A 23,383-nucleotide genomic window follows, 5' to 3' on the forward strand; every position below is an offset into this window, starting at 1 on the left:
TGGTGTCTGGAGAGGGAGACAGGGGTGTGTCACCAATTATTCCCTCGGTTTACCTGCCTTCCTCATCACCTTTATGGCCACCGTGCTGGGGCCACAGGAGATGCTGCAATCTCCCACTGGAACTTGGGGTTCTGTTCAATACCCAAATGACTACACTGGGGGCCAGGGCAAGAACAAGATGTCACCTCTCCCTGACCTAAAGATCTCTCACCAGCAGGCAAGCAAAACTAAGAATATGTCTGTCCTCCTGCCCTTTGGAGGTCTCTGCTGCTAGACAGTCTTAGGTGCATGAGAAAGAGAAGAGGTATTTCTGAGAGGAGAGGGAAGGCTGTCACTGGCTGAGCGTAGGTTTCGGTAAAGGGGGAGAGAGCAAGACCAAGTGGGGCGTGTCTAGGCAAAGAAGATGCCAGCGCAGGCAGGTGTACTCCAGGAGTACTCTAGGATACCCCAACATCTTCCTTGGCCTGAAGGAAGACAGCAATACCAAACTGTCAGCCACCCTATCCTAGGTGCAAACTCTCCTAAAACGTTTGATCTTTGACTCACTGAGTTTCTGTCTAGTGTAAGATACTATTATTGGCTTTCTGGATGAGGACGCCAAGGAACAGGGATGTTACAGAACTGGTTGGTCCAAAACCGCAAAATTTAAATGGTAGAGCTGCGATTTTCCCCGGCGGGTACAAACAGATGCTCTTCAGTAGACAACCAACTCACGTAGCTGTCACTACCAAGCAAGTCGGAGAATTTCCGGTACCCCAGAGTCTTGCTGGCAAGAGAGCCAACATCTGGACCCAGGCAGAGCCCTGACTCTTAGCAGGCTTTCTGACTTTACTCTGGAGGAAGGAATTTGGGGGCAAATTGGACTAGCAAGTATCTATCTGACTTAAAAACCAGTCCCCCTCCCCTTCTCTTCAAAGAGTCTGAGAACAGCTTCTCCATTCTTCTTCCCTATTTGGCCCCAGTGAGTGGACTGTTGGGAGGAATCAGGCCTGGAGAGAGAAGAGGGACAGGGTATCCTGTCAGCTTTTACCAGTCTAGGCAGGGCAGGAGTCTAGGGGACAGTTCCTCCCTGTCCTCAGGGCAGGGCCGGGCCTTCAGCTGACTCAGCTTGGCTGTGCATGTGTGCGCTGGGCTGGGGTTTGGGAAGGTGGACAGCAGGCTGGCTCTCCGGTGTTGTGGTGTGCTCCCTGGGGTGCTCTCAGGCAGGAGAACCCCTCTTCCTTGCTTCTCTTGGGGTTGAGGAAGGAAGCAACTGGCGATGGGGATTCTGGGATGGCAGTGGGTCCGTCAGCCTTACCTCTCCGTCAGTGATAGTGCTAGCTCCTTGGAACTCGGTGTTTGTTTGCTGTTCTGTGGATATAGTATTGAGAAGTCTTAGAGCAATGCTTCTCGACCTTCCCAAGGCCAGGACCCTTTGTACAGTTCCTCATGTCATGGTGATCCCACAGCCATCAAAGTATTTTGTTGCTACTACGTGACTGTAATTTTGCTAGTGTTATGATTTTTAATGTAAATATCTGATATACTGGATATCTGATATGCAACCCCAAAGGAGTCTCGGCCCACAGGCTGAGAACTGCTGACTTAAACTGCCTGCAGTCATGTATATTAGCAAGCTTTGAAGACACAAAAGGAAACTGCTTCAACGAGGCGTTAAGTAGCTGCAGGAGACTGTTAAAGTCTAAAGTAGCTGCTGCCCAGTGGTTCTAGAAGGTTCTCCAGGGGTTTCTAAATCACAGTTTGTTACACTCAAATCATTGCAGTTTTTTTTGGCTATGTTGCCCAGGTTGGCCGTGAACTCCTGGACTCCATCGATCTTCCTGCCTCAGCCTCCAAATAGCTGGGACCACAAGTGTGTGTCACGGTGCCTGGCTCATTCTCATTCTGAACTTTGCCTGCCCCTGCCTACTTCATTTCCTTGTCCTCAGGTCGCCACACTCCAAAGGAAATAGGCATGAAGAGGCCACCCCAAGGTTTCAAAGGGGCGGGGCATTCCAGCTCTAAAGGCCCCCTCCCTGGTTTCCAGTGCTGGGGGGGACAAGTGGTGGATGAGGGTGGGGCTGGTAGCCAGAAATCGATGTCCAGGTATGTGAAGGAATTGAGCTTGCCTGGCGTGTGGCTACAGCCACGTCCCAGGTCCCAGTCTGTTTGCACAAGGTCAGGCTGGGAGCAGATAAAATGCAAACAGGCGCAGAGGGTGATGGGTAAATTTTTCTAGACCTTGTATCTGGTGATCACGGCCCTACTGAATGCAATCACAATCTTAATTAAGCCTCTGCCACCCAAACAAGAGCTTCAAACGGCTTCGCTATTGTCTTTTAAGCATTTGAGAAAGCAGGTTCGAATCTTCACAGGTCTTTGTAGTCTCTTTTGATAAGAAACAGGGCCACAAAAGCCGCCGCTGGAGCAGCCACAACCAAGTGGCCCAAGCTTCCAGCCCCTCTACTTCTGGGGGTGAGGGGGGAGAGGGCCTTACTTCAACCCTTTGCCTGCTGCTGATCCTCCTCATCCCAGCGATGGGAAGCGGGGACTCTCCCGCCCAGTTCTACCAAAGGAACAGAGCTGCCAGACAGGTCAGATGCAAATTTCTCAGGCCCAGCCACCAGGCTAGCATTCCCTACATGCCTCATTCCGAGGTGGTTCTTTGTACCAGAGGCTCTGGGGATTCTTGGGATTTCCTTCCCCTTCTGGAGCTGAGCTGTTGGCGTTCTCCCAAGGACCCCTGCAGGGCACACAGCAGGCTGGAAATGAATGTGTGCAGAGCTGTGACTAGCTCCTTAACTGCATTCGGGATGATGGCTGCTGGCTAGCATCCTTCTCCTTGAGGCTCTCTCCCCAGGCCACACACACTTTGCATACCAGGCCAGGCTAAAGGGTAACCAGCCATGACTCTCCCGGAGCTGAGCGCCTCTGTCCAGACAAGGCTGGGCTATCACTGGCTTGTAGAAAGCTGACTTGTGTTTCGATGGGTTGTGAAGGAGACTTGTTTACACTCCTGTCACAGGGTAAACACACCCTGGAGGTGTGCTGTTAAAGACAGGTTGTGGTTTCCTGGTGGTGTGGCACTCCCCCACTTCTACACCCACACACACATACCCCACACATACCAACTCACACCATACACTACACACATACCCCATATATACCAAACATACACCAAACACACCACACACACCACACATACATACCACACACATACCACAGATACACACATATATACACACCACACATACACACATATACGTACACACCATACATACTCATACCACACATACACACATATATACACACCACACATACACACACACATACCCCACATATACCAAACATACACCAAACACACCACACAAACCACACACATATCGCACATACACACACACCACACATACACACACATACCACACACATACCACACATACACACATATATATACACCACACACACCACACATACACACATATACACACACACCACACATACACACATATACACACACACCACACATACACACATATACACACACACCACACATACACACATATACACACACACATACCACATACATACCACACATATACACACACACCATACATACACACACACCACACATACACACATATATACACACCACACATACACACACATACCACACATACACACATATATATACACCACACACACCACACATACACACACATACCACATACATACCACACATATACACACACACCATACATACACACACATACCACACACACACACACATACCACACACATACCACACATACATACATATACACACACACCATACATACACACACATACCGCACATACACATGTGCTCTCCTCTCTGTCTCTCTAACCTTCACTGTGGCTCCATTATGGAAGTCCCTCTTTTTGCTGTAGCTAACCCAGAAAGCAGAGTCTCCTTGACCCTGCAGACAGCTGCAGCCTGTAAGTTAATAATGACATGTCCGTTTTTTCTTTCTCCCAAGGTGTCAGCGATAGAACCCCAAGACCTACTCAAGTTAGGCGGCTCTCCCGTGGAACACACCCCTAACCTGAGTACTGCCTCTCCCACCAGCCCCATCTCCTGAGCTTGTGAAACCTGTCTATTATATATCTTCCCAAACCAAGAGTCCTCTTTGTGCTGAAGGGGAGGCATCAAAGTGCACCCGACCACGTGGCTCTTGTTCAGAGCAGTTCCTGATTGGACAGCTTTGGAATGGGGGAGGTTCGGAGTTTCTAGCAAGTTCCAGGTGACATCATCCAGCTGTTCTGGGCCCCGAGAAACAAGCCCTTCCCTAGAGAGTGAAAGGATTACCTTTGCCCTCTTCGGGCCCTGTGCTAAGACTGGTGTCCTTTGAGATGCCACCATATGTCACCTTCTCTGCTCTGGGCCCCGTTGCCCTACCTCCTTTTCACCCCAGCTGACACTTCAGCGTCCCCTCTGCCCTTGGACACAGGGTGCTTAGGCCAGGCCTGCTAGGGCTTGCTGGGACAAACTGGCCTTTTCAGGTTCCTGTCATGTGAACCTGTTAATTAGCAAGGAAGGGCCTCATTAATGTCATTTGTGGGCCACATTCTCATGGCCGCCCGTTGCTGCTGCCCTGGAAAACCTGCGCTCCTCCAGCAGTGGAAACCTGGCTGTTCCACCTTCCCACCCACCCACCCCCGCCCCCATACCAGCGCCCGGTTTGTGTCTGCAGTGTGAGTGTGGTGGATGCAGGGGGAGGCGTGCTGGAGGTTCCAGGTTACTCTGGGTCAAAACCACATGTCTCCTAAGCTAGGACTCCATACCTCCTTAGCCCTTGAAATCCAATAGATTTGTGGCCAGTACTCCAGAGGTCACAGGGCAGGGGCTCCTGACAGTTTGGGGCTCTGTAGCTCTGCTCTTACCCCTGATGGCTTCACTGGCATGAGCTTGGAAGGCTTCCTATAATGTAGAAGTCATTATCCCCATTTTACAGGTGGGGAAACTGACGTTAAGAAAGTGCCGGAAGTTGATAGGTATTGCCTAGAGCAACTGAGCTGTGAACCCGGAAGTACCTCCTAGGTCCTCCCCGCGGCTACACCAACCACAGGAGACCCTTAAACCCTGCATTCTTGCACTGCCATGCTGGCTGTGACCAAACGGATCAGACTCCAGTCATGTTGCTGGCCCTTGAGTGCTGGGCCCTCTTGTTGGCCAGATGTGGTGCTGTGATCATATGACCTCTTCCAGCTTCAGGTTCCTCATTAAAATGGAGACCCTGGCTGGCAAGATGACTCACTGAGGAAAGGTTTCACTTCTGCAGCTTCTGGAACCCATGCAATGGTGTGAGGAGAAAACCAACACCGCAAAGCTGTCCCCTGTTCTCCACATGCGCGCTATGGCACACGCGCACGCACTCGCACACGTGCGTACACACACATACACACTGTTTCCCCTACGAGGCACGTGAGAGCTTAGAGTAGAATGAGAGCCTGGCGTCTACTATGGCTCCTGTAGGAAGCACAGTGGGTTCCTAGCCGACACAAGGCCTGCGTTCAATTGCTAGGACTGTAAGATAAAGAATAGCGCCTACACCAGGCTGGGTAGCTCAAGCCGGTGAGATCTGGGCCAGCCTGAGCTAGAGCAAGACCTTTCTTAAAGAAAAGAAGTTCGTGTGTCATAGTATATGCTTAATATTTGCTCAATATCAGTAGCTTGATATATGTTAGTCATTAATTTATTGATATTTTTACTACTATGGACAGATCTGGGATTGAGGGAATACAAGCTAAGTCACTGTCCCAGAATATCTTGACCTCAGTGACCATGGAGATCCATCACCGGATTTCAGCCCAGGGAACAGAGAGCATTTTACCAAAAGGCTTTCAACCTGAGTTCTGTGGGAACAGACAGAAAATTTCAGGGACTCCTCTTGGGTGGGGGAGTAGGAAAGAAGGACTCAGGAGTCTGCAGGCAGCTTGTGGTGAGTCCCTGGCTTCCCTAAGGCATCCCCCAGCTAACACACACACACACACACACACACACACACACACACACACACACACAGATATGTACATGCCGCCCCGCCCCAGGCCAGAGAGCCAGGCCATGTGAGACACCACACTGCTGTTTCTGGAGGCTTGTCGGGGACCTGGAAACCCTAACACCATGGGCGCTTTGTGGCTTTGATCCAGTCCCTTCTACTGTGGGTTTTGGTCTTTCCATGTGCCAGGAAGGCAGCCCCAAGCATCAAGAGCTCACAATGAATCCTGGCAAGAAAGCAGGAGGCCATTTCCCTCCTGATGGCTCTGACCATGGGCACGGGTGTCCCTATCATTTATATGGGATGCGACTTATATGATTCAGGCTCAAAGTCTTAAACTCTTAGCAGGAAAAAGGGGAGGAGGGAGATCAGTGATGGTGAGGATGGTGATGATGAGGATGGTGATGGTGATGATGATGATGAGGAGGAGGGTGTGCTTGTGATTTCTTGGGCTTTTTTAAAAAATTACATTTGATTTAGTGGTGTGTGTGTGTGTGTGCGCGCACACACACATGCATGCACATGTGTGTTTCCGTGTCATCAATGTCATCATATGGAGCAACAGACAACTGCTGCAGTCAATTCTCTTCTTCTCCCATGTGGGCCCCAGGGATGAATCTCAGGTGGTCAGGCTTGGCAGCCTTTACCTGGGTCTGTCTTCTCAGCCCTTGGTTTGTCTGGGGTTCAGTTAAGACTCGCGCCTTCGTCACAGGCTCTCAGCTCCTCAGGACACTCCTAAAGGCTCTCTCCCCTTTCCTCTGGAAACTTCCCACTCTGCATGCAGGTCTTTGCCCTTTCTGGCCTTCCAAATCCTCCTGCCTCCCCAGTGGGGGCACGCGTGACACTCCCGGAGCTTCGGGGCACACAGCCCCTTCCAGCGGTCAGACTGAATAAAGATGCTGGACGGCAGAGAAGACAGGGCCTGGTTTTCTGACTGAGCCCTGGCCAGCCTCCTCCCAGGCACCGTTTCACCTCCTTCTTCACCTCCTTCCCGAAACCCCCGCCTGTAGAAGGGGCTGCTTTTCGGGAAGGCCCACTCCAGTGTTCTTGACTCTGTGATCCACACAGCTTAACTACTTCAAGAGGAAGCCCCACGTGGGAGGGCTTCTGACAGTCTGTGTAGTTCTGCATCTTGACCTTGACTCTGGGGAGAAAAAACCAATATGACCTTGAGCTTCTGAAAGAGCTGGCTTGTGGGGGCCACACAGTCCTCTGCTGACACTCACTCTCACATACAGGGACTGACACTTAGGTGGAGGAGGGCCTGGATGGAGCCTGTCAGTCTGCCCACGAGTCCCTTCCGGGTAGAGTTACCTGATGACACATGTCTTTAATCCCAGCACTCAGGAGGCAGAAGCGGGTGGGTCTCTGGGTTTCACATCAGCACAACCTAAGGAATCTCTCTCTTTCTCTTCCTCTTCTCTTCCTCTTCCTCTTTCTCATACTCTGTGTGTGTGTGTGTGTGTGTGTGTGTGTGTGTGTGTGTGTGTGTGTGTGTACGTGTACATATACATGTATACATGTATGTTGTGGGTCCTGGGGAATCAAGCTCAGGTTGTGAGCCTTGGCTGTTGGTATTTCTACCCACTAAGCCATCTCACCAGTCCAACTTTTTGAGACAAGGTCTCAGTGTAGCCCAGGCTAGCCTAGAAGTCACTGCATAGCCTAATCTGGCTTTGAGCTCCTATAATTCCTGCGTCATCAGTCCCTTGAGCAGCAGTACTTGAGAGGTGAAGCCACCACAAACCAATGCCAGCAACAGTGCCCAGGAGTCAAGGCTGGGTCGTGAAGCCTGTGAGATGGTGGTGACAGAATGCCCATCCTCTCAGGCACATGAGGGGGTCAGGCTCTGTTCTAGCCACCTGTGGGCTTTGGCAGTCAGCTTTTTCACTGCTGCACGCTGCCCATGGTCTGTACCACAGTCCACAGACCGGAACCCGGCAAACCAGACCGGGGATCATGTTCGCTGCCAGTGCTCCAGGAACTGTGTTCTGGAACAATGGTGGCACAGTGGAGCTGTTATTTGGGCACCCTGGGGAGGTGGAGAGTCTTGAACGTGCTCTGCCACCTCCATTACTGGGTACCCATGGCACATCCAAAACCCTAGATTCTTCTGGAGACCTTTGGCTGTGGGTAAAGAGGTAGGCGCACCAAGACCCTTCCTGGCTAGCCCAGTCTCCCTTTTAAAATTACATTTTGTTTTGTTTTGTTTTGTTTTGTTTTCAAGACAGGGTTCCTCTGTGTAGTCCTGGCTGTCCTGGAACTCACTCTGTAGACCAGGCTGGCCTCGAACTCAGAAATCCGCCTGTCTCTGCCTCCCAAGTGCTGGGATTAAAGGCATGCTCCACCACTGCCCGGCTTTTCTCTCTTTTTAAAAATATTTACTTATTCATTCTTTGTATTCGAGCACACTGTCACTCTCTTCAGACACACCAGAAGAGAGCATCAGATCCCATTACAGATGGTTGTGAGCCACCATGTGGTTGCTGGGAATTGAACTCAGAACCTCTGGAAGAGCAGTCAGTGCTCTTAACCACTGAGCCATCTTTCCAGCCCCAAATTACATTTTTTTAAATCTTAAATTTATATTATTTATGTGGTATTGTTTGTGTGTGTGTGCCAGGTCATATGCATGGAGATGAGAGGAGAGTTTGCAAGAGTCAGTTTTTCCCTTTCACCATGTGGGTCCTGGGGATCGAACTCAGGCCAGTGGGCTCGGGAAGCAATGCAGCTTTATCCAGCAAGCAGCCCACCAGCATGGCTCAGTCTCTTTCGAATAAATTATTGGGTTTTCTTGCAGTCTCCTTCTAAAATGGGATGCTGGTTAATTGAGATTTATTTATTTTGGACAGGGTATCACCATGTAGACTTGGCTAGCCTGGAACTCCACCTGCTTCTGCCTCCTGAGTTCTGGGATTAAAGGCGTGCATCACCACACTGGGCTTTATTTCATTGTGATTCTGACCTCTTTGCTCTCTGGCTGGAGAGGAGAAGGTCCCTCATTCCCTCAGGTCTGCTAAATAGGGCAACGGCCTTCTGTACTTGTGACTCTGCAAAGCAGGAGACCTGTGGATGTGACAGTACGCACGAACATGGGAGGAAATGGTGAATTCTTATCAGTGGTGTCAAAGGTCATGAGAGAGACTGGTTGAGAACAGGAACATTGCAACTCACAGGTCCATGGCTTTAGAAACAGCCCAGAGCAGGGTCTGGAGGAACCTGGAGGATCTGGAGGCTCTTTTCTGTGTCATCTTCCCTCAGGGTTAGGGATCACATTAGTTCAGTCCCTCTGTGTGCTGGCTGTTACCCCATAGCTGTTATAGAAGGTTGACACTGTCACTTCCGTGGGGCAGATGGGACAGCTGAGGCTTGGGAAGGTTTCACACCGTGTACAGCCAGTGTCAGCTGGGATTTTTTAAAATGTATTTTTGCTGCACTAATTCTTTTGCTCTCTCTATATTCTGCAGTCAAGGGTACACTGAAGGAAGATGGGCAGACACACACACAGACACACACGGACACACACACACAAGGACACACACACATACACATAAACACACATACAGACAGGGGCACAAACACACACAAGCACATGGACACACACAGACACACACAAACAAGAACACACATACGCATATACACACATGAACACACAAACACACATGGACACACAAACACACAGACACACACAAGCACATGGACACACATGGACACATACACACATGGACACCCCCCCCACAGACTCGCACACACACACAAAGAGACACAAGCACACAGACACGCACACTGGTGGTGGTGGGTTGGGGTCAGGAAGTGCTTGACCAGGAGGGGTACAAGAGCCGGGGTGTTGGCCACAGGGGGACAGCAAGTGGCTCTTCTGCTCTGCTTGTACCAGATTAGCAATGTAAACACTTAAGAGAAATCTCAGAGACAAGCTTCACCGGGGCCTGGACCTGGCTCTCAGGGCAGGAGCTGTGTGAATGTGGAGGGCTGGAAGGGTGTATGGGAGGGTGTCAGCAGAGTGATGGCGGCTGTGGGCCAAAGCCTCAAGAACCCACCCCTAGCCTGCTCCACAACACGACCTTGGTATTGTTATAAGCACAGTTCCACCCACGGGATCTCACTGTGTTAGAGAATCAGAGCCGGCAACCCCGAGGCTTGGTTTCCTCACTGGGATCTGCAGGTGGCCCGGTCCCCTTCTTTGACCCCCAGCTCACTGTGTCCCTCTCTGTCCTCCATAGATGGGATCTATTATGGAGACAATCGGTTCAACACTGTGAGCGAATCAGGAACAGCCACGCTGAAAGCCCGGCCCCGAGTCCGGCCCCTGCTGACTTTCATTCCCCTGGTGAGTATGCCCCGGTGCCCAGGCGCGAGTCTGTTCCAGGTGGGACACCTCACCTGCCAAAAAACGGAGCTGGTCTGCCCCATCCGCCTCGCCCACTGTCCACTCGCTTCCTTCCTGATGCCAACCCAGGCAGGCTGCTGGGAGGAGGCGGAGCAGAGACTTAGGGCAGGAAGCCCGGGATCAGGAGAGGCACCCAGTGTCGGGAACAACCTGAGCACTGAAGAAGTTATTTATCATCCCTCATGGCCACTGGTTTCCTGCCAGGCCCTGGACGAGGGATGATGTAATTGGCATTGCTGTTTTCGAGGTGCTCTGTGCCCACACAAGGAAAGGCTGCTCATTAGAGCATTGGCCAGGCAGAGGCAGCCAGTGTATTTGCAAGGGATGGTCAAGAAGGGCTTCCTGGAAGAGGCAGCGTCTGAACTTCCTCATAGGATGAATAGTTGTGACGCTTGGGAGAAAAGCATCTAAGACAGATTTGTTTGTGTTTATGAAACTACAGGAAACCAAAAGCTCTCATCTTTTGTTCCAAGACAGGGTCTTGCTATCCCTGGCTAGCCTGAAACTCCATATTTATATCTCTCAGTGATTCTCCTGCCTCTGCCTACTAAGTACTGGTATTACAATTTCACCCAGCAAAGCAAACACCCATATATATGTAATGTGAATGAGTGTTTTGCCTTTGTGTGTATCTGCACAGCATGTATGTATAGTGGCCACCAAGGCCAGAGCGGTTATCAGAAGCCCTAGAGGTAGAATTACAGGCACTTGTGAACGGCCATGTGGATGCTGGGAATCAGACATGGGTCCTCTGGAAAAGCAGTAAGCCGTCTCTCCATCCCCAAATAAATAGTTTAAAAGCCACAGTTGGGGTTTTGCTTTTTGATAAGAGACCCCACAGAACCACTGAGGAGGGCTGGCAAGACGGCGCAGTGGGCAAAGGGGCTTGCCACCAAACCTGATGACTTAAGTTCGATTCCCCAGAACCCACAGTGAAAGAGAACAGATTCCTGCAAGCAGCCTGCTGACTCCGGCTGCAGCACGTGCTGCCTCTCCTCCACACAAAATAAATTAAGGAAATGTAAAAGGAACCACTGGAGAATGGTTCTGTTCTTCTAAGGCTGTTCGATCAAAGTCTCCTGTGTGGTTTTAAAGGGACTCTATTAAAAGTAAAGAAGAAAGCATCTTATGTAACGGCATCTGGGAGGTAGAGGCCAGAGGATCAGGAGCTCAAGGAGAGACTGGCCTGTAAGCCTGGACTAGGTGGGACCGTGTCACCAAAAGGCTTAAAAAACAAAGGAAAATTTAAAACTAGACAGAAATAAACGCCCCGGGTTCATTCCCCAGTAATAAAAACACAGCCAGCCGAGTGTGGAGGTACTGCCCCTCAGCTCCAACATTTGGGAGACAGAAGCAGGTCATTCTTGGCTACGGGGAGACCCTGTCTCAAAACACAGGCAACAGACAACCACGCCTTTCAGGTCACGTGTTTTCTGTTTAAAAGCGACCTCTGAGGCTAAAGCTGTAGTTCAGTCAGCTTGCACTCAGCTCTGGATTCAGTCCCCTGCGTCACAAAAAAACCAGGCCTGGCTGAGCACGTCTGTGATCAAAGCACTTGGGAAGCAGAGGCAGGATGATCAGAAGTTCAAGGTCATCTTTAGCTACATAGCCACAGAATTGTCACTTCCAACAAGAAGGTTAAAACAAAACAAAAACAAACAAACAAACAAAACAAACAAAAAAGCTTTTCCAGAGATGCTCACAGCTGTGTGTAAAGGCTGCTGCAGCCAAGGTGACAATCAACTGAGCTTAGCATCCTATTTCTAGAAGTGAGTTCCAGTCTCTCCCCTCACTGACCCATAGCGCATACTGGGGGTGGTGGTATGGGAGCTGACTGGCTCCTAATGTCCTGGCCCCTCTTCCACCACTTTAAGACCCAGGATGACAGGGTCAGTGAAGCCTCCTCCAGTCTCTTATATCTTCTCCCCACCCAACTATCTGGAGCCTTTCCTGCTGTCTCCACTGCCCCCACCCCAATCTGGGCAGACCCTCCAGAGGCCTGTGGAAGATTCAGGACAAGTCAAGGCTTTTAGGGTTCCTCGGGCCTGGGGTACTGGGCCTGTTGAGCATATGCCCTGGAAACATTCTTTCTGCATAAACCAGGAAGGCCCCACTATGCAGAATGAGAGAAGAGACACATGCCAACCAACAACTGAAGCCCATTGGGTCTGTGGGAGTGTTCAGTACCGAGCCAGAACTGAACCCAGGAAGGGCCATTTACCACATTCCTTCAGTGCTGGCTAAGGTAGAATTGTCTGCCTGTCCCACCCACCCTGAGAACACAGCTAGCACGGAGTTCCAAAGATCATATACAGGAACAGAGCTGCCCCCCTCCCAAAGAAAGTGCTTGCCACAATCCCCCTCCTCTTCAGCAGCCCAGAGGCTGCAGCCCTGAGACCGGAAATGATTTGCATATAGTCTTGCAGAGCCAAGATCCAAGGCCAAGCCCCAGGTCCAAATGCCCCTCAGGCTGCCCTAACCTTCCCTCTTTGGCCCACCTGGCAGCTTCCCCTTCTAGAACCCTTGACAGAATTAACCCCACCTCCCTGGCCTGGCGATCTCTACACTCGTCCTGTGGTTTCTTTTGGATCTTGGACCCTTTGAGGCCCTAATGAAATGACTTAGGAGGGTTTTAGCTGAGGACTCTCAGGCCCCACCAAATTCAGACCCCTGGTCTAATTGCAGCTCCCATCTTGCTTCAGGTTACGGGTCTGGAGTAGCTCCAGCCTCGCTCACCACCTGCTCTGGAGGAAGGTCGGCTGAGTAGCTCATTTTTTCCTATCTGATCTCGGGCCTCTCCCATAGGCTCTGCGCTGTCTTCCAGTGCCCCAGGTGTGCGTGAAGGGGGGACACCAAGCAGCATCACCCTAGAAAACGGATGAGGCAGGCCCACCCAGGGTCTTTGAGCCCTGCCTGTGTATCTTCTGAATACCCTCTCATCTTTAGTACCTTTCAAGAGCCAGCCAGGGGACGGGTTCACAAAGAGGTTGCCCTCAGATGCCTTACTCTAAGAAGTACTGTCTCACGTATCCATAATTAAAGGCCAATCATGAAACAGACCTTTGGGGTCCTTAGTGACTAAGTTGGGCCCTGGGATTGACTGGTCATCAGGTACCTATCCCCAGTCCCAGCCCTACCTTGGGTTGTGGAGTGACAGAGGACTAGACCCTTGTTCTCTCCAGGCCTCTGATTTCTTTGCCCTTTGGTAGGGCTTACTACTGTGACTCGTTCTCTAGAGTGTCCCCAGCTGTGACTTTCTGTGCTAAGTGACTATAATGGCATGGGAGGGGGCGTGGCAAGCTCTTGCACACGCCTGACACACAGATCCAGATTCTTCCTGGAGGAGGATTGTTTTCTGGCCACCAGGCCTGCCCACCTCACTAAGGGGGGGGGGAGGGGGCTGGGGTTGGGGGTCTTTGAGGTTTAGAAACACCAGACAGCGGAAGTGGGAGGACCTCAGCTATCATCAAGAGGACATATTGCCAGTGCAGTGCTTCATGCCTGAGATCCCAGCTACTCAGGAGACAGAGTGAGGAGAGCTGAAAGTTGGGGCTACACGTACAGGGCCTTGCTTCAAAATATGGATAAATAAGGGCTGGGGCATGGCCCACTAACAGAGCATGTACTGTATGTTGGGTTCACTCCCTGGTGTGGGGTGGGGATAAGAATATAGAAACCTGGGCCTGTGAGAGAACCCAGTGGATAAAGGCTCTTGCCACCCAGCCTGATGACCCAAGTCTGATCTCTGGGACCCAAATGGTAGAAGGAGAGAGGTGACTTTTGAGGGTCATCTTCAGACCTGCACATACGTGACCTGTGCACATGTACACACTTGTACATAAAAATTAATAAATGTAATAAGAATAGTGACAACATAATAAAAAAAAATAATGCCAGACCCACAGAAGAGAGGGCTTGCCCTGGACTAGAGAAGCAGAGGCAGGCTTGGTGGTGCACACCTTTAATCTCAGCTCTTGAGGCAGAAGCAGGAGGATTTCTGTGAGTTCCAGGACAGCCAGGGCTACACGGAGAGATCCAGTCTCAAAACAAAAAGAACAGCAGAGCTTGGAGCTGGGTCTTTGCCACAGGCCTCAGGAAGAACAACCTTTTCCCTACTTCTAGGAAAAAAGGAGCCCAGAACTCAAGGCTGAGCCTGTCCTGTGCATCCAAGAGCTAAACCCCTGAGCGGTAACTGATTGGAAGGTTGTTGGGGCTACCTCTTCTCTGTACCCCATCTGATCCTACCATCCCCAGGCTGATGCTTATGAGAAATTTGAAATTAAATGTCTGTGTGGTAACTATGGGCAAACTGGCTGGACAGGTCTTGGGGTGCCCAGGGGCGTTGAGAGCTCCTTGGGTTGCCCTACCCTCTGAGTCACACAGGCCTGGCCCTGCCAAGGGGAGGAAATCCCTGAGCCCTGAGTCCACCCAGACATCTCGGGAACACATCCCTAAACTCAAGGCATAGACAAGGCAGGGTGGGTCTGCCTGATCGTGTAGATGATGAGTGGAAAGGTTATGGAGTCTGAGGTGTCAGAGCTGGTGACAGTGAGAGTGAAGCTGGAGGGTTTTACCCCTTCCCACCCTCCTGACCCCTTCATTCACAAGAGTCCCCAACACAGACCCTCAAAGCCAGCGACACCCTCATCCTCGCCTATAAATAGCTGCCTCTTGGCTAGCCCTGGTGTTCATGAGCATGCCCTGTCCCGGCTGCCTCAGGAGGCTTGACCAGGAAGATTAGTTAAAAGTGGAATCAGCTCTGGAAGACAACAGAATGGACGTCAGGGACCTGCTCCTTTGGCCCTGCTTACTCCTGCCCTGGAGGGAAGGCTAGAGCTGAGTCCTAGAGCAGAGGCTCAGAAACAGCCAGGCCCCTACAGCTCTGACCCCAGGAAGCCTAGCAAGCAAGAGAATGATGTGGGGAGCAGCTGAGATCAGTTTTTTAGACAGGGACTCCCAGTGCATCCCAGGCTAGCCCAGAATTCCTTATGTCGCCAGTAAGCATCCTGAACTTTTAATGGTTAGTTAAATATCTCTCTCTTTCTCTCTCTCTCTCTCTCTCTCTCTCTCTCTCTCTCTCTCTCTCTCTCTCTCTCCTTTCAACAAATGCTTATTTTGTCACCCTGGCTGGCTGGCCTGGAACTCTGTAGACCAGACAGGCCTCAATCCTCCCGTCTCTGCTTCTCAGTGCTGAAATTAAAAGTGTTAGCCGCTAAGCATGGCCATAATATTAGATTTATTTACTTAGTGTATGTGTATTCTCTTGTGCCTTGCTCTCTGTGGTGTGTGTGTGTGTGTGTGTGTGTGTGTGTGTGTGTGTGTGTGTGTAGTCAAAGGACGGGACGGGTGTTAGTTCTCAACTACCATCCTGTAGGTCCTGGAGACTGAACTCAGGCCGTCAGACTTGCTGGCAAGATTCTTTAGCTACTGAGCCTTCTCACCAGCACAACCTCGAACTCCAGCTCCTCCTGTCTCCACTCTGGGATGCTGGAATTACAGAGATGCACTACCATGCCTGCTTTATTTGGTGCTGGAAATTGAACCCAGGGCTTTCTGAATGCTGAGTAAACACCCCAAACATTCTGACAACTGAGTACGCCCTCAGCTGAACAGGGGGGCATCATGTATTACCACACAGGTAACCCTCTCCTGAGGAAGATAGCCCCAGCCCCATGGAGCTTATAGCTAAAGTCACCCGCCCATCTGATGCAGAGATCTTAAGTGCAATGGAGGACCCAGATGTTCTCAGGTTTAAGTCATGTTCTGTCTTGAGCATCCAGCACTCTCTCTGGCCAACATCCCTATATGGCTCCCCACAAACCAGTGGCAGCCAGCTGGGCTTCACTCAGTTGAGCACCTTGGGTGCCTGTAAAGTTCTCCTTGTGACCCTGCTCTGGGTGGGCTTGAGGGAGGACCCAAGCCGGCCTGGCTATGACTCTAGAGCAAGGTCTTCTCCCTCCCCATGACTCCGCCTCCAGGGCCAGGGCACAGACAGGCTCAGGAGGAGGCTGGTGAGGAAGGCTTTCAGGATGCAGCACACAGAGCCCTCAACACCGAGGTCAGCCATGCATTTACCTGCTGGCCCAGCCTCAGGGGATCTACCTTGGGGCTTGGCTGAACTCTTAGGAATCCCAGGCATGAGGATGTGTGTGCCAGGGCAAGAGGCGGTCAGTGGGGTGGGATGGAGTGTTGAGCTCTGCCTCTTCGAGCTCTCTCATAGCAGGGTGAGCAGTAGACGCCATCAGGCAAAACTCGAGGGGGGAGGGAGGGTGGCGGCTAACTTGCTACTTCCTCTATTCATGCTTTCCTCTCCCCTTTCTTCCCCCTTCCCTTCCTCTTCTCTTTCATCCTAAAGTGATAGCAAAGGGGACAGGAGAGGATTCTTGGTGACTTGTCCCTGATGGTAGGGAAACGCCCATTTCCGCAAAGCATCGGGACAGAGGAGTCACAGGGCTGTGCCCTGGGCAGAGCATCTGAGGTTTGAGGCTCTTACTAACCCACAGAGGGTTTTGTTGTTGTTTAACTTTTTTTGAGGTTTATTTATTTTAGTTTGTGGCGTGAGTGTTTTGACTGCATATAAGTCTCTGTGGGATGTGTGTGTCTGCTGCCCACAGAGGCCAGAAAACGACATCGGATCCCTGGAACTGTAGTAACAGCCTCATGTGTGCTGGGAATGGAAGAACCCTTAACTGATGAGCCCCTCCAGCCTCCCACTGAGTTTTGATTAGACATGAGGGAGAACCCAACAGCAAACACCTCCCTCCTCTGCCCTGCTTTGTGGGGTCTGTGGGCATGCCTCAGCCTCTGTAGTCCAACCATCCCAAGGCAGGTGGGGTTCACCCCACTTTATAGAGTACAGACAAGATCGCTGAGTCCTGGGAGGCAGGAGGGGCACTCACTCAGCTTTGGCAGGTACAGTCTCTGCTTTTGTGATAACTGTTTGAGATTTTGCTTATCTTGTTGTTTTGAAACAGAATTTCATGTAGCTCAGGCTGGCCCTTAGACTCACTGATCCTCCTGCCTCTGCTTCCCAAGTGCTGGGATTATAGGAGTTTGCTACTACAGCCAGCTCATATTTTGTTTTTGTTTTATGTTTTGTTTTATTTTGAGACAGGATCTCCATATGTAGCCCAGGCTAGCTTCAAACTTGTAGTAATCCCCCACTTCTGCCAAGTGGAAATTACAAGCATGTGCCATGTTTAGGCTAAATGATGCTTATATGTCTGCTTTATTCTAGTTATAAAGACTAGTCTTTGAAGACAGCCTTGTTCTGTTGTCCAGGCTGACCGGGACTCAGCCTGGTCTTCCTGCCTCAATCTCCCTCCGTGGATTATGAGTATAAACCAAACACCTTATGATTAAGAATCATAACTATGTTGGGTGGCTTTTTTTTTTTTTATTATAAATGAATACAACCACTTGTTAAGAAAGGAAACTGAGAGGCTGCAAGATGGCTCAATAGGAAAAGGCACTTGCCACCAAATCTGATGACCTAAATTTGATCCTTGAGGTCAATATGATGGAAAGAGAAAATGATTCCCACGGGTTGCCCTCTGACCTCCACAAGCTCGCCATCATATGTGCACACACACAAACATAGAGACAAGTCGCTGGGCATGGTGACCTGGCATATGGGATGCAGAGACAGGAGGATCACGAGTTCAAAGCCAGTCTTGGCTATATATAGAGTTAAAGACCAGCATGAGCAACATGGCACTCTGGTTTCTTTGTTTCTTCCTAAAGGGAGGCATAGAGAGTGAAGGAAGAAAGCCTGAGTCTACTCAGAGTAGTCCCCTCTCACCCCTCTCACCAGGCCCTGGAGTCAGCCTTGCCAGAGCAGTTGGCTCACTGCCCGTGTCTTCCACTGAGCTGAGGCACCTGCCATGGACCCCTGTGAAATGGCCCATGGCCTAGCTTCTGGGTGTTGTCAGGCTGGGGAGACAAGGAAGTGCTGAGGCTCAGTTTCATGACATTTCTGACTGGCAGAGCCAGGCTGGACTCCGCCCAGGCACTGAGGGAGGGCACCTGCCACAGCAGGAAAGGGCGTGGCCTTGCAAGTCTCAGGCGCTCACTGAGTGCCTTCTGCTTGTTGCCCACAGGCTGGTCCACTCCTCAGAGATGTGGACAGCCACCCCGTAAGTGCAGCACATGGAGGCACAGGCTAGTCCCCACACGCAGCATCTTGGACAGTTTGCTCTTTTACCAGAGCCAGAGGCCAAGGATAAAGTAATGCTTAGGTAAGTAGGGCAGAGCACACAGAGAGACACACAGACACACACACAGACACACACAGACACACACAGGCTCATATACGTACTCACAGATACACATACAGACACACAGACACACATGGATACACAGACACACACAGATACACAGAGACACACAGACACACAGAGACACACAGACACACACAGACACACACAGACCCACACAGATACACAGACACACAGAGAGACACACACAGACACACACAGGCTCATATATGTACTCACAGATACACATACAGACACACAGACACACATGGATACACAGACACACACAGATACACAGACACACACAGATACACAGACACACTTAGATACACAGACACACACAGACACACAGATACACAGACACACAGAGACACACAGACACACACAGATACACAGACACACACAGATACACAGACACACACATATACACAGACACACACACACACACGTAGATACACACACAGATACACGCAGGCTCATAAACATACTCACAGATACACATACAGACACACAGACACACATGGATACACAGACACACAGAGACACACAGATACACAGACACACAGAGACACACAGACACACACAGACACACACAGATACACAGACACACACGTAGATACACACACAGATACACGCAGGCTCATAAACATACTCACAGATACACATACAGACACACAGACACACATGGATACACAGACACACAGAGACACACATGGATACACAGACACACAGAGACACACAGACACACAGAGACACACAGACACACACAGATACACAGACACACACACACACGTAGATACACACACAGATACACGCAGGCTCATAAACATACTCACAGATACACATACAGACACACACAGAGACATACACACAGAGACACACACAGATATACAGACACACATAGATACACTACAGACACACACAGAGAGACATATGTAGATACATACACACGGACACACATACACCATGATTATTGGACACACATGGACATACATATAAACATACACCATGATTGCTGGCTGGTGGCTCCTGGAAACTGGCTTCTGAGAACACCTTTCCTGGCCCTCCTCCCGGTAGTTAGACAGCCACCCAGAGGCCAAGGAAGTAGGCTGTCCTAACACCCTGTCCTTGTAGGGTGGCCTGAGCATCAACGTATATCCAGGTCAGCATTCACACAGCCAAGGTTAGGGAGCCCCAGAAGGGACACTGTATGAGCCAGCCTCACAAAACAGCATGGTCAGTGAGGTCTTTGGAATACGTTTACAGGCAAGGTGGGCCGACTTTGCTCTAAGCTGATTGGCGGCTGAGCTGGCATGAGAAAACACAGATTTTTCTTTCTCCTGTATTCTTCATACCACCCACTTACTCCAGAATTTACTCCTTCAAAAGGTATTCGTTCAGTTGTCTAGTTTGTGTATGGCACGTACAGACACTTCTGTCCTGACTGTCCAGCAGGCTGGTGGCATGCTCCAGCCAGTAACGGTGTGCACCAAGTTGACCCATAGGAAGCATGCAGACCAAATGCTGTGGCCACTTGCTGTGTGACCTGGGGCAATGGCCTCAGCCGTTCTGTGCATCACATTCCTCACCCGGAAAGGAAATAACAAGTCTTTTCTGGTTCCTATGTAGACTAATTGCTCTGTTTGACAGACGCTGAGCGTTGTTTTCAGGAGATGTGATGTCGTCGTAACTGTCAGCTATGAAAGTAGTGTCCTAAGGCCCATAGAGTTCACAGGGAAGGGAAGTTAACTCCCACCTGGATTGCCAAGAAGAACTTCACAGAGGAGGGACATTTAAACTGGGGTTTAAAAGATAGCTAGGAGTTGGGCAGGCAAATAAGAGCATATCAGGCAGGAAAGAACTCCACAATCCGTACCCATTCTTAGACGGCAGGCGGCGGGTGTAGCCAAGTCTGGCAGCTTCTTCACCCCCGTCCAGAGCAGTGCTTCTAACCTTCCTAATGTGGCAACCGATAATTCAGCTCTTCATAACTGTAGTTTTGCTACAGTATCCGTGTTCTCTGATCACAGGCAACCACCCGTGAAAGGCCCATTCAACAACTCCTCAAGGGGGCTTGACCCCTGGGTTGAGAACCCCTGCTCTAGAGCCTTGAAACCTCTGCACAGGCATGTCCCTTCAGGGGTGTCTCTGTGGTCAGCAAGATGGCTCAGCAGGTAAACTATGCACGGTGCAAGCTCGACAAACTGAGTTCAATCCCTGGAACCCACATAAAGCTGGAAGAGAACCAACTCTACTTACACACTGTGGCACAGATCCTCACACCCCTCAAACACAACCATCAGCAAAGATTTGAAAAGGAGAGGTCTGCCCCAAAGAGGAGGGCTGCTGCAAAGAGCCCGCTTGCTGAGGGGCAAGCTGGGTCACCTCCAGGAAATGTCAGTTGGAGCCTAGGGTTTGTGGAGTGGAAAGATGGTGACAGACCCGTACAGAATCCACCTTATGGAAGGTCTGGCTCGGACACCATGAGAAGGTCATTGGATTTCTTCCCCTAGGCCATTGTAGGGGTGCTGGAAAAACATCCTGCTTGCAAAATGTTTTTTGTGTGTTTGTTTGTTTGTTTGTGCTGGAAAATGAACCCAGGGCTTTACACGTACCAGGCAAACAAGCTACCACTGAATTGTAACGCAGGGGTTCTGTTTTTGTTGTTGAGACAGTTGCCAGTCCAAACTGAACTCAGAATTCATTTTGTAGCTGAGGGTGATCCTCCTGCCTCCACTTGTAAGTGCTGGGACTATAGGGTCTGCTGCCATACTTAGTGTTTGCAGAGCTCACGATCCAACCTAGATATCCCATCATGCACTGTGGCAACAGAGCTGCCTCCCAGGCGACCTCCTTTTCTTTGCATGGTGTATGTACTTGATTATGTACCCGTGGGCATGTGCACAAGTATGCGTATGTGTGCGGAGGGCAGATGTCAATGTCCACTGTCTGTGTCAACCACGCCATACCTTATCATGCTGGGTGGCCAGTGAGCTTCAGGGACTCACCCATCTCTGCTTCTCCAGTGTGAGGATTGAAGACGCATGCCTGGCTTTCCCAGGTGTACTCACATCCTTAAGCTTTCACGACAAGCGCTTTACCAACTGGTACATCTCCTCAGCCTGTTTTTTGTTGTTCGTTGGTTTAAGAAGGCTCTCTTTATGTAGTCCATGATGGCCTCAAGTTTACAATCATGCTCCTGCCTCTGGAGCCCTGGGATTACAGGTATGCATCACCAGAACCACCTGGAAATGTGCAGAGAGAGAGGGAGCATCATAGAAACTCAAAAGCTCACTGAACTGCTGTGAAGTGTGAGTGACTAGAAAATGGAAAGTGCTAGAGGAGTAGCTGGGACAGAGAAGTAGCTGGGACAGAGGAGTAGCTGGGGCAGAAGTACTAGGGTAAATGACAGATTTCTTTTTTCCTTTCATTCTTGTGTGTGTAGATGTGTGAGTGTAGATATGTATGCCAGGACATTTGTGTGAAGGTCAGAGAATAGTTTGGGGGAGCCATCTTTGCCTTCCACCTTGTTTGAGGTGAGGTCTCTCTTGTTTTGAGTGCTATGCAATGTACTCCAGGATAGCTGACCTGAGTCCTTCCTGTCAATTCGCCCATGTGTGCCCCCATCTCACAGTAGGCATGCTCAGAGGACAGATGCATGCCATGGTGCCCAGTTTTTCATGTCTGGGGGATTTTGCTTGGGATGTCAGGTTTGCACTGCAAGAGCATCTCCCTGCTCTTCCTTCCTTCCTCTTAGAATTTTATTATTGTGTGTGTGCACATATACATCATTATACACATACATACATATATATATCATACACACACATATATGCATATATGATGCATAATTGCATACTCGCAGATCAGAGGACGACTTTGTGGGTTTCTCTCCTCACATCTCATTGGGTTCTGGGAAGTGAGTTCAGTTTGTAGGCATTTGTAGGCTTGCATTGTCAGGAGCACATCTTGTTGGCCCAGAGAAAGGGTATAACCAAAGGTGTAACTTTGCTTTTAGTTTTCTGAGACAAGGTCAGCCCAGGTTACTACCGCTAAACATGGTCCTCCTGCCTTTGCTTCCCAGATGCTAGAATTATTGGCGTGCACCACAATGTCCAGCTAAACTTTTGGTTTGGTTTGGTTTGGTTTGGCTTGGCTTGGCTTGGCTTGGTTTGGTTTGGTTTGGTTTGGTTTGGTTTGGTTGTTTTCTTTTTTCTAAACAGGGCTTCTTTGTGTAAACCAGGCTGTCCTGGAACTCACAGAGTTCCATGCTGGGATTAAAGATGTACGCCACCACCTCCTGGCTTTTCTTTTGTGTGTGTGATGCAAGGTTGTAAATGCTCCTGTGCTTTTGTGGGGATGGGGGTGGGGTGTGTGGGAGTGTGGTGACACACGTGGAGGGCAGAGGACAACCTCAGGTGTCAGTCCTGGGCAGCTCGCCTAGTTTCATTTCTGTGGCAGTGACAAAGCACAGAAGTGACAGGAAGCACTGCAGATGCGGCAGGGTTTGCTGGGTTTACAGTTTCGGGTCACAGTCCATCGCTGTGGGGAAATCACAGCGGCAGGAGCTTGAGCAGTTGGGCAGCCAAGAGCGGAGAGAGTGCAGCACACTGAGAACTCATGTAGCTATCTCTGTACAAGCCAGGGCTCCAGGCCAGGGCGTGCTGCTGCCTGACCAGGGCGTGCTGCTGCCTGACCAGGGT

General features: G+C 50.4%; 2 protein-coding genes across 2 annotated transcripts in view; one reads left to right on the forward strand and one right to left on the reverse strand.

The window, feature by feature from the left end:
• The window catches only part of C17H6orf132 (chromosome 17 C6orf132 homolog), a 38,199-nt gene that overhangs the window by 1,036 nt on the left and 13,780 nt on the right, over window positions 1–23,383 (forward strand). Inside the window, exon 2 of the mRNA XM_034521697.2 lies at window positions 10,259–10,365. Within this exon, the coding sequence (XP_034377588.1) occupies window positions 10,259–10,365 (107 nt within the window). The remainder of the gene's footprint in view (window positions 1–10,258; window positions 10,366–23,383) is intronic.
• Taf8 (TATA-box binding protein associated factor 8) overlaps window positions 21,898–23,383 on the reverse strand; it is a 47,064-nt gene continuing 45,578 nt past the window's right edge. The window contains exon 10 of the mRNA XM_076915329.1: window positions 21,898–21,925. Within this exon, the coding sequence (XP_076771444.1) occupies window positions 21,913–21,925 (13 nt within the window). The 3' untranslated portion in view covers window positions 21,898–21,912. The remainder of the gene's footprint in view (window positions 21,926–23,383) is intronic.

The sequence above is a fragment of the Arvicanthis niloticus genome, chromosome 17 (assembly GCF_011762505.2).
Source record: "Arvicanthis niloticus isolate mArvNil1 chromosome 17, mArvNil1.pat.X, whole genome shotgun sequence".
Lineage (NCBI taxonomy): Eukaryota > Metazoa > Chordata > Mammalia > Rodentia > Muridae > Arvicanthis > Arvicanthis niloticus.